Source organism: Xiphophorus maculatus, chromosome 1, assembly GCF_002775205.1.
Source record: "Xiphophorus maculatus strain JP 163 A chromosome 1, X_maculatus-5.0-male, whole genome shotgun sequence".
Lineage (NCBI taxonomy): Eukaryota > Metazoa > Chordata > Actinopteri > Cyprinodontiformes > Poeciliidae > Xiphophorus > Xiphophorus maculatus.
The window spans coordinates 11,813,263-11,825,054 of NC_036443.1; the positions used below are offsets into that span (position 1 = coordinate 11,813,263).

General features: G+C 40.0%; 2 protein-coding genes across 2 annotated transcripts; one reads left to right on the forward strand and one right to left on the reverse strand.

Moving 5' to 3' along the window:
- The first annotated feature begins 431 nt into the window (after positions 1 to 431).
- On the forward strand, positions 432 to 5,531 carry LOC102223571. The gene is made up of 4 exons (XM_005808945.2): positions 432 to 959; positions 1,053 to 1,149; positions 2,225 to 2,289; positions 2,405 to 5,531. Exons 1-4 carry the CDS (start codon positions 841 to 843, stop codon positions 3,846 to 3,848), a joined length of 1,725 nt encoding a protein of 574 aa, XP_005809002.1. The 5' UTR covers positions 432 to 840; the 3' UTR covers positions 3,849 to 5,531.
- Positions 4,848 to 10,614, reverse strand: ttll9 (tubulin tyrosine ligase like 9). Its single transcript, XM_005808946.3, has 14 exons — positions 10,510 to 10,614; positions 9,782 to 9,828; positions 9,606 to 9,698; positions 9,369 to 9,480; positions 9,080 to 9,265; positions 8,874 to 8,942; positions 8,704 to 8,794; positions 8,550 to 8,590; positions 8,362 to 8,449; positions 8,167 to 8,225; positions 7,007 to 7,203; positions 6,629 to 6,742; positions 6,246 to 6,370; positions 4,848 to 6,064 (listed from the first exon to the last, which is right to left on the reverse strand). Exons 1-14 carry the CDS (start codon positions 10,522 to 10,524, stop codon positions 6,000 to 6,002), a joined length of 1,302 nt encoding a protein of 433 aa, XP_005809003.1. The 5' UTR covers positions 10,525 to 10,614; the 3' UTR covers positions 4,848 to 5,999.
- Positions 10,615 to 11,792: the final 1,178 nt, after the last annotated feature.

Genomic DNA, 11,792 nt, shown 5'->3' on the forward strand with positions numbered 1-11,792 from the left:
ATTTGATGTGTGTGTATCACAAGCAGGTGAAACATAGTAGTTTAATTTAAATTACTGCTGCACATTTATCCTGTCAGCTATTAATGATGCTATAAACCAAGATCCTTCAGACAGATCTTTACCTGACCTTCACTTACGAGAAATCCCGCCCAAATCGCCCCGTTATTTCTTCTAGCCGAGTGATTCGCCGGCTGACTGTTAAGAAACGCGCTCATTGATGTTGCCTGGGTGATTGAGTTGTACAAGGCTGAGTGCCAAAAGTGTGTATCTTATTTTTCACTTCCTGCATCTATTTTGGGGCCTCAAAATAAGATTTAGTTCATCTCCAATGTTTTGAAGTGATAATTAGACTCTTTTAAACAGCGCCTGTGGTGGGTTTAAATCTCGATTACTAACGCTTACACTTCAAGTCCCATGATGCACTCCGGCGGCTCACTTCGGCAGAGGCAGCGAGCCAGTCAGCAGCAGGTAAACAAACCTATCTCACAGGGAAACAAAGCGTCTGCGCTGCTTTTGCTTTGTTGCATTCGTAATGATGAAAAGGATGACATTAGAATTAGATATACCTTTTCTTGTCACAGGTTAATTACAATTAGGAAAAAAAGCGGAATTGTGTTTGAGCAGCGACGTAGCGTCGACGACCAAAACAGTAGTTCGTGTGTTAAACCTGCAGCAGAAGAGGAGAGGCTGGTGTCTTCACATGATGCATTGCAGCACTTCGGAGAGAATGGGAGATTTTAGCCGTATCCTCAGACTAGACTGTCTGATTAGAGATGTCGGCTGGCTTCTTTAGCTACCGTGCAAGACTAGATCCGTGCTGGACTCCAGACGCAGCGTCCCATGTGGTGCAACATGGGCCCCATCATGCAGGAGCGCACGGCTTCCACAACACTGAAGCGCGTCGTTTCCAAGGAGAAGATACGAGTTAAGAATACCGAGAATAGCGGGTCACTTACCAGGTAGGCATTTTCTACATTAATGGGACTGAACGTTATGTTATGGATTGCATTTTATTTTAAAAGCCATGCCTGATGCTATTTTCTGTTTCGTAGCTCAAAGAAATGTAACAAGACCACGAAAGCAATGAGCCAAATGAAAAATGGTTTCCCGGGACCAGATAAGGATAAGGACACAGCAGCCCTACAGAGGGTATGTGACTGGCACCGTTACTAAGTAATATATGCAATAGGTATAAATACCACAGGTTACTACTGTTATTACTACCCAGTAGCTGATATATACACAGAAATGGGCCAGATTAGACTGTTCAAAAGTTACACCTTTCATTCAGCACAGCACTGGGTAATAAGTAAGCTCAGATGTGTTGTACAATTAGAACTGATTAGCTTAACACCTGTTTGACACCCACCTAAGGGTTTCCAACTGGCTTTGCTGAGTTGGTTGTATTAAGTCAGGTCACAGGGCTCTCATTCAAGAAGCCTGTGTAAGTCCAGGCACAGGTGGTATCCCTTCAGCATGAATGACATCCTTATGCAGCCAACAAACGCACACCGGCTGAGCAGCTCATAGTGTAGCCGCACTGCTTGAACCAATTCACGTTTCCTCATTTTACAATCAGAAAACTTAATGTAGGTTTTGAGGGGTTTTATGTTATAAACATAAGGGTGAACTTTCACTTCACACTTGCATGTGAAGTGGAAGTAAGATTATACATACTCTACCAGTTTTGCACATCTAGGGATTGATAGATCTGGTGTCTCTTCCTCGTAATATAATTAAAAATCAGTCCGATTCAGTGGAAAGTTCCACCGCAGATTCTTTATTTATTTACACAAATAACCCTTGACCTTAAACATTCATCGTAATTGTGGCTCAGACTGTATGTTTGGGATTGCTTATTCCATGTGTTTGATGTGTTTGCTATATGGCTCGTGGCAAACTGAATACAGAACTTCTTGTGGTTTTGTTTCAACAATCACTATTTTTAGAGTGTACATATAATTGTTCACATGTCTACAGATTCTCCAACCTGAACAGCAAATCTTTTTTTCTCCTCCATGCAAGTCTTTCTGCATGTTTGATTAGGGCTCTCCTTGTCTGGTGTGTCAGTGTAGTGGACATCCCTGTCTTGATATGTTTGGAATTGAGCCGTACTCTTTTAATTTTCTGATAATGGATTGAACAGTACTCTGAGTTATTTGGAGCTTGGCATATTACTTTATGGGACTGAGAATCATTTTGTGTTGTAATGACTTTTCTGCAGGGTGCTCAGTCTAAAGGTGGCAGGATAAAGTCAGGTGCGTCTCAAAATGCAAGCAAACTCTCAAGGTAAGAGCTAAAAGTGGCTTGTATTATTTGTAAGTGCTTTCCTTCAGGTACATTAAATCCCTAAATCCTCCAACAACTTCTCCCCCATTTCCTAAATCCATCTGTCTCTTCTCAGCCCTGAAGCAGAAGGAGACTTTAGACCTCAACTTCGCAAGCAGTCATCTGCACACAGGAAAGAGGAGAAACGAGAAAATCAGCGGCTGTCACCGTGCGGCACGGAGCTCCTCCCAAATCGTCAGGGGATGGGAAAAAATCGTAGAGCGCTCTCTCTGCCTATTTCTCCAATATCAGGGCTACGGATGTCGCCATCCCACCCGCTAATGCATTCCCCAGCTCCGACCCCAGAAGCACTGCAGCATCACTACAACAACAAGGAGGACGACTCTGACAGCGCTAGCGATCTGTCAGACTCTGAGCGGCTGCCTGTTTTGCCCTCGCCGTGCACCCCGTGCACCCCGCCCCACCTCAACCTGCGGGCGGAGATCATTAACACTAACGACTTCCTCCCAGATATTCCAGGACCCCATGGGATGGCGGGGGACGAAGATGAGAGTGAGAAACCCGCGTACACATACTCTGATTTCCTGCCTCCTCCCTTCAACTGCTGGAGCCTGAGACAGCTGGCGGTGTTTCTTCACACAGAGGGTCGCGGGGCGCCCCGACCCAAGCCTGTGGGGCCCTTAGAGAAGTACCTGGAGAGGCTGCTGCAGCTGGAGTGGCTTCAAATCCAAACGGTGCAAGCAGAGAGCAGCCGCCCCCCTGGGGGTCGCACAAGACCACAGAGCTTCCCTTCTTCCACGGCCGTGCACTCGGCCAGACCTCACACCGCACCATCTTCCCGACTCAACTCCCCCAAAGGGCTGCGGCACGGCTCGCGAGCCTTCCCTTTCACACCTGTTAACAACCCGCCATCTCCTGCCTCAGCCCAGCAACAGCTCTCCCGCTTTCCAGTGTGTCCGCAATGTCACATGCGCTACCCTCTCTGCAACGGAAGCTGCTCTGCCTACGCCTACCAGCGCCACTCGCGGCTCAGCCCATTGCTTGAGCGCAGGGCGCGCCCAGGAGCAGCGGCGAAGCGGAGCAGCAGCGAGACCCGAGCCGCCTCTTCTGAAGGTATTAGCCCTGGAGCACAAGGCGGAGGGGGAGGGGCCCGAACACCAGTTAGCCCCTCAGCTGGGAGGAGTCACCTCAGGCACATGCAGGCTGCGGGCAACACCCGGAAACAACCCCAGGAAGCCGGCACTAACCAAAAGGGCAGAGGGCAGGTGAGGAAAAGCCGCGTCAGAGCCAACTCTGAGACAGATGTGAAGAAGGAGCCCAGTGGGATCAAAGGTGCTGCCACCGAGAAACGGGGACATCCCGGAAGCAAGAGAGAGCTCATTACTTCCAAAAGAGACGAGAGGGACTGTCAGAGGGCCGAGGCGGGAAGTCAGGCCTCTAAAACTGCCACGAAAAGAGCTGCTAAAGACCCAGCGAGTCTCCCCAAAGCTCCACCTAGCACCCACAGCATTCCTAAACAAAATGGCAAAACAAAAAATGTGCACTTTGTTGCTAAGTAACCCCTATAGGCCTGAAGTATATTGCTTTAGTGAGTGGTTACTTGGTAAAAAAATCCTAAACCTATGCTTGCTTTGTGTAAAATCTGTGTAAAACTAACATGCTCTAACTCTTATACAGCAGGATGCACACAGCCTTTAAACCGTAGACATGGTCTGTCATTCATCAACTAGTAGAGAATAATAGGATAGCACAGGTGTGTCCTAATAAATTTTAATATCCTCAAAAAATTTCTTTATTTCACAAATTTAGAAAGTAAAACTAATTTTATAAAGATTAATGACAGATTGCATACATTTTCAAACCATGTTCTTTGCTTCCACATAATTTTCCTTTTGTGTCTTACCCAGAAGGGGGTCCTTTTGGTGGACTTTCTGCTGGACAATTGTCCAGTTGGTGGTCTTACCCATGATTGTGTTGTCCATGAGCGTCTATTTAGAAATAATTTCCTTAGCTAATATTCAGATTCTGTGAGAAACTGAATTTTGAGTTTTTATGAGTTGTAAGCCACAGTCTCTCATCATCACGAGTTTCGCTCGTATAAAACTACTGAAATAAATAAACTCTCCAACGATATTCTAATTTTATTAAGGCATCTGTATTTTTGGCATTTGTTCAAAAAAAATTTAGAATTAAAAGCGTAATGCTGAGCTCTGCTTAAACATGAGGTTCAGTATCAACATAGAGACAGCTCCGAATTTTAATGCACTGCACTGTCATCCCTCCGTTCTCTACTAATGTTAAAATAGATATAGGATAAATGAAAACAGATACGAGCATAAATAAGGCATAATGATATTTAGTACAAGTCATAGCATTTCATAAAATACTCAAGCAGCTTTTGATGTTTGAATGTATTTTTGTTTTATGTTGTTTTTTTTAAAATTATAATTCTTTTGTGACTCGTGTTTTAAACGTTTAAGCGTCTCTTCAGCAAAAAAGATACGCACTGGATCACCTTGTGACTTTGGGATGTACTGTTTTTTCACCACTCTGTCAGCTTTTTTTTTTTTTTTTGTTACAAGGGCTTTGCATTGTCGAAAAGCTTGAATTGTAGTTTACATTAACTTGATGTATTTTGCATAGAGCTGAGGTCGTCTCGTCACTGAAGGCGGTGGATTGTTTGCTACGAATGTAAATGCGTATTTTTCCAGAATTTCTATACCATAGCTATATTTATGAGATGTCGTTGTGGTCGACTTTTATTTATTTTGGTCATCTACATGTTTACATTGTGTCTAACTTAAAAAAAAAAAAAGAGGAATTGTTTTGTAGAAGAGCTGAATGTAATTTCTCTGGCCTCTGCAGTCATCCCAATTATTTGAATGGAGCTTTGACACATCAGGGCCGCTGGGCTGTAACTGGGTGATGGTGGACAAATCACCTCCACATTCCACTACATACTTAATGTCTGTAAGGCAATGTTAATATTACAGCGCTTTGTCTGTTTTATAGTTTGATTTAAATGTTCAAAGCACTCAAATTAATGTAGATGTGACGTACTATGACTGCACTCACTGAATATACAGTATATTTATGTAAAATGTCAAAGCCATAGTGAAGGGGCCAGGACAGACGAATATTGTTCATGTGTACACTATACACTACGTTGAAAGATTGTGGTATTTTTCTCAGTGTTGGATGCGAGTATTTGTAAGGCATAGAAATAAATGTTTTGGACGCAAGAAAACATGTCATGCAGTTATTTGTCAATATTGTTGTTATATGTTTAATATTTGTTCAGTTATTATATTGGCATTAACAAGGACAGACCAGTATACAGGGAATTGCAAAAGTTGGGGTTGGACTGGGTTTCTCCAACACATGTGGATTAAACCATTCTATTGTAGCGGTACTTATATTTTGACACAGATAGATTCTTAAGAAAATTATTTGCTCTGGATTTTATTTAGGGCTTCAGAGTAAAGGGGGATTGAACACAAATGCACATCACACATTACAGATTTTATTTGTAAAAACAAGACATGACAGTCTGTGCCCGTCTTGTTAAATCAACCTGTTTGTTGCACGTTCAAAATTGGTCTAAGGTTGAAATATTGTTTTTACTTGCAGAAAACATTGGGGGGAACTGGGTCGGCGTCCTTTACCACGAACAAAAAAAAGAAAAGCCATGTTGGAGACTCAGGATACAATTAGGTCCTCCTCTGAAATGGTTTAAAAAGATGGCGAAGCTGCTTTTCTCTGTCATTCAGACACCCTGCAATGAAGAACGGGCAAAACCAGAGCGTCATTATTAATAGAGCGATTTAGACCGTAAAGCACACCCCTATAAAGAGAATGGTAATAATAGATTAGCGGATCACTTTCAAAACCAAAAAAAAAAACGAGTCATCTTTTTTTCCCTTATTAAGATTGCATTAACTTTACTGCTAAGTTACCCAAGTATGTGTTGGCAGTGAAACATGAACTGCCAAATGTTTGTAGGTAGACATCCTCTCTATAGACAGGCCCATTGTTCCACATGAGATCATAGCCTCCCACTCTTTTCTCCTTGCCAGTCAGCCTAATGAGAAAAAAACTATCCATTAGAGTGCCTATCATCCCCTGGACAAACTTTTATCTTGGAAGTGTAATTACATGCTAGTCCATCTTTACCTCTGTAGCATGTTCATTCATACCATACAGTTATTCGATGGAACGTGTTTAAGAGATAGTGAAAGACATTATTTTTTAACTCTGCATTTAATGCAAAGACAGGAAGTCCCCCACAAGTAGTTTGCTTATGTCAAAATGTAATCATAGTGATAACGACGCCTTTTACCTTCCCTCCATGTCAACAACATTCAAAGTGTCCTCCAGTAGTCTGAACTTCATCTCATAATCCTCCCGACTGCTGGGGGTGTGTGATGGAGATGCATTCACCTCAATTAACCACCTGTGAGGAGATGGAAGGTGGCATTCGGAAAACCTACACTTAGCCTGCGGAGCTAGAGGGCCAGAAAACCTCAACATAATACCTTTGCATGGCATAAGGCCTGCTGTGGAGTTTTAGTTACATTTAAAATTATAATAGCAAATTTACTTATTTATTTTTTTAGACAAGTACTTCATGTTCCACGTCACTTTGTAATTTGTTTTCAGAGAAGTGAGAAGAACAGAGGGATTGCAAAACAAAGGCTCACATTGGTAAAGCACTTACGGCTTGAGGTTCTCGTCCAGCAGTATGTCGTAACCGTAGAGCTCAAAACAATGTTTGTCATTTATAATGACCTTTTGGACACTCTGCAGACTTCGAATAAAGATGTTATCCATCTCTTTGAAGAGGTTTTCAATCAACTCCCTACCATGTTTGGCAGTCAGGTATCTCCGAAGCTGTTGCATCTCCCATTTGCATCCCTACCGCATATAAAACAGAACAGTGACATTCTGTACCTACAACAGCATATAGAATGACAGAAGTTTTCAAAATGTCAGACATTTACAACGCCTCGTAAAGTAATGATACTTTTTTTAAACATCCTTGCATTTTGTCACATTACAGACTTCAAACTTGGGATTATGTGATAAATCACAACAATTTAATTTAAAATTGTGGAAACTGAAAATGACTGTTTTTTCATTTTGCGATATCCTAAGGAGCCACGATTGGTTCCTTAGGACTTTTCCTTGAAAATAATGTGAAGTCAGGTTGAAGAGCATCTGGGAAAAGTACTTTTAAAGTCGTGCTGCAGATCGTCGATTAGATTCTGCTGTGGAGTTTGACGAGCCAACTGGAGGCTTAGAGACTTAATTGGTGATGCATGAGAAACATCTGGCATTTGCTGCAGGTTTATGTTCGCTCACCTCCGCTTCGACAGGAGTCCTCAAAATGCATTGCTAAATACCTTTGGGTTTATTTTTAAAGCAGTTTTCACTTGATTGCAGCATGGTTGAATCACTCATGTATGACTGATATCTGGTTATCTCAATAGTTGATTTTTAAAATTTTACCTAGTTTGACTTGTAAATAATTAGTGTCAAAATTCTTTCTGAGCACTACTAAGGGTAGCGCTAGTTCTGCTAATGCTACATGTATCACAGTTTGACAATATTGCATCATTAGGGTGGATACCATAGTAACAGTTTTAAGTAGTTTGGACCCTTTAACAGGTTTTCTTCTAAGACAGGAATTTTTTCTATGAATTTTCTAGCTGAATTTATTTTCTCATCACCTTTGGACTTAATAAACAGAACATCCTCACACAAAATGAAGCTGCCACCACCACACTTCATCGTTAGTCTACTTCCACATTATTCATGAAAGAAAAAAAATAAAGAGTACTTTTTGCACTATGTTTTTTTTTCTTTTTGGATACATACCTCTTCATGATTATAGTTTGGAGCTGTTTTCTGAACAGACACATTAGTGAGGTGCATGTCTGAAATAAACACTAAGGACAACTCAAAAATCTCAGTGGACAGGAGCCTGACAAATGGGATTATTTCAGCCAGACTTGTTCTGTGTGTTATTCTTTATACTTTCAAACACTGGCAGGAAAAAAAAGAAAGGGATACACTTGTCGTCGATGGTGCTGAGCGAAAAGCGAGTCCCCGAGAAGCGAGCGAAACCATCTCTGTATAACCATGCCTTTAAGGGAACATACTGAAAAACAAAACAAAACAATATATATGTATATACAATGTGCAGATATAACAGCAATGTTGACAACTTAAATAAAAACTAATGACTTTTTGCTACATACTGAAGTGACTAGGACGTAAACTCTCAAATCAAATTTTCTGCCTGTGATAATAAAAAACATGTCAAGTGAGGATTTACAACATATGTATACATATAATAACGGGATGTCTTATATTGATACTATATTATCTTATATCAGTATTTCAGTTGATTACCATTAATCAGGTAAGGGTTCTCTATATATCTCTGTGCCACATAGTTTTCCACAGGTACTGCATCTTTCTGCTCTTCTGAGTGAACGCTTTCCTGTGAAATACAAGACATATCAGTCCAATTTAGTAATTGAAAGTACTATAACTTTTTTCATAAAAGGAATTAACGTTACCTTCTTCCAGTCTATAATGTCTTTCAGTTTCCTGAACAGGAAAATTCCTTTGCCCTGTGATTTTGCTACCTAAAAACCACCAGACAGTTTCAAAGTTAAATGCATTCTTGTCTCTTGGATCTTCCAAATTGAGAATAGAAGTATCTTTTTTTTTGTTTGTTTGTATTTTTTGGACTGGGTCTTTTCTGTGGTCTATTTTAGCTCACCGGTTTCATGATCCAGATGCTGCCAGGGTTTCGATTGAACTCCTCTACAAAGAGATGATACTCGCTGGGCAGGACAAAGGTGCAAGGGAAAAAGTCACATTTGAAGGCTTCCTCACGGCCAACTTCCTTTTCCAGATTCTTCTGGTACCGTTTGAGGTTTTTGACCATAAGATTTTTGCGGGACAGCTGTTTTAAAAATACAAAAAAACACACAGGTTAGTACTTTCTACAAAAAAACCAAAACGTTTTAGTTTGTCATCATAATGCACCAGAATTGAAGATATCTCACCTCGTAATGGTTACGAAAGTGATTTATTTTGACATGTTCGTCCATGTATGAGTGGTCAAAATTCTCCCTAAGCCAACCCACATCACACCAATTGAAGTCCCACTCTCCATCACTGGAAACGGGAGAAAACAAATCAAAACAAAGAATAAAGAAAAGAAAGATGCTAAGGTCTTTTTGCTTAATGACCTTCCTTACTGCAAAGTTTTTTCTCCCCCCCCAATATATCCCTGAACTCACTCTTTGACTTCAACCCAGTTTGGTCTTTGTCTCAGGACATCTTGTATGGTGTTGAATAAGCCGCATTTATAACGCACACAACTTCGTCCTTCCCTGAGGAGAAGCAGCAACAATATCACAGTTTCCAGCAGCTAATTTATCAGAAGCACATTAGCCAGTTTAGACAAAACACCCACCGTTCCTCACTTTTGCCACTATCATTTGAGGCTTTGCTTCCAGATGTCTGCAAAAGTAAGGAAAGAAAACTTTAAGATTTAATGAAAGCTCTTTTCTTATTTTGTAAAGAAGAACCAGCACTTTCTAACAGTGCTGGGAAAAAGAATTTACCATACAAAAAATATATATATTTGATATTATATTTCTCAAAAATAAACATGTCACGATCTTAAAAAAAAAAAAAAAAAAATCAAGAACAAATGACAAACAAAATTATTGACATCTTATCAGTCTGGGAAATAAAAAGAGAACTTTTGGTGCTAAACTAAATACATTTTAGGAAAAAAAATCTGACAGACAAACACCCTAAACATCTTAGGACATTCAAATATTCTTAGATAATTTAGGTTGATGTCGAATCTTCAGAGACTTTTATTGTTGCACTGTGCTTTTACTTGATCAATAGTATTTATTAAGTATCGTTACCCTAACTTGAGTAAAATTTCTGGCTACTTCACTGTCACTTCGCTGAACATAGAGAAAGTACGAGAAATAGACACACATACAGCGCATGTTTAGGCGACACTTCTTTCTGAGCGATTTGGAGATCAAGCGAAGTCACAGTAAGCATTAGATATTTTCATGTGAAGAATTGTACCCTGCCTGTTCTTACATGATGCTAAAAAGAAATTGAAAAAGTGTTCCTTCTGCCCGAATGTGTTATTTTGTATTCATGTTACTTGTTTACCTTGTACTTCGACATAGACCCGTTCACCACAAAGTAGCAGCAGAAGGCTCCGGAACTTCCTATTGAGGTATTTGTATGGAGAAAGCTACATTATCTGAAAGGACGGAAGAGTTGTTGTCATGACTACCGAGAAACCAACCGGAGTAGGGAGATTGTCCCGAAGAGCTTGCCGTAGTATCCTCGAGAAAATAAGTTTGTTTGTAAGTATTATATAGCTTGTATTTGTTTATTTATTTATTTGGACCGACTGGCCTTTACCGAACTGATTAGCTTTAGACTGTCGAAATGCAACTGAAAATATAATGTGAGGAAAGAATACAACAATCATCAGTTATGACTTTAAATTTAATAATTTGACTTAGATCTGCTATTGAAATTAACTTAAAATGGATGTCATTTATAAATATATACAAATGAAAGTTGATCTCCAGTTTTATCTATCGTTGCTATTTACCATCTGATAACCACACGGGGGCACCAAATCCTCAAATAAGTTGAGTTTTTGGTTCTTTTCTTAACATTAGATTTTTAAATATTAACATACATCCTTTAAAACAATCCAAACCTGTCAAATAATTTATATATCAATATATTTTGTGATTTGAAATAGTTCATTGCAGAGCCTAGCATTTTTTTTTAAATCTAGTACAACGGTTATATTGAATAATAGGTGCTGTTCAGTGAGCAAGAACTTTATAAAATCAAACGGTCCTGTTTCGAATCACCTGGTTTGCACTTTGATCTTTCAAAAGATTAAAATCCTGCTCTGCTTATTGAGAAAACACCATTCTCTTGATATTCCCTCCCTAAGTACCTGCAAAGACCAATGGATTTGAACAAATCTATATTTATTTTGTGACTAAGACACACTGTTTTCCCTCTGCTTAGCACACCTTGCAGATTCTGGTTTTGTTGATCATTTTGTTTTTCTTTGTAAGATCAGAAAAAGGCGGTTTTAGGTGTACTGTTTATCCTGCCTCTGAAGTCTATGCGCTGTCCAGCTCATAAAACAGTGGTGATTATTGTTTTTAACACATTGCAGTCGGTAATGTAAAAATAGCTTATATCTGGCTTAGATTCTTGTGGAAAGATCCATAAAAGGCTAGAACCTCAATCTCAGCTATGCAGTATCAATAAGTGATCTATCATATTGAAAACTAATGAAAAAAACAGGTTAGCCCATAATGAAAATGACTTTCAGTTAAATTAGAATGTGGGTGGTCAGCTACTGCAGTGCCTCAACTGGAAAGCAACACAAGGCAAACCTCTGATCCAAAGCTTAG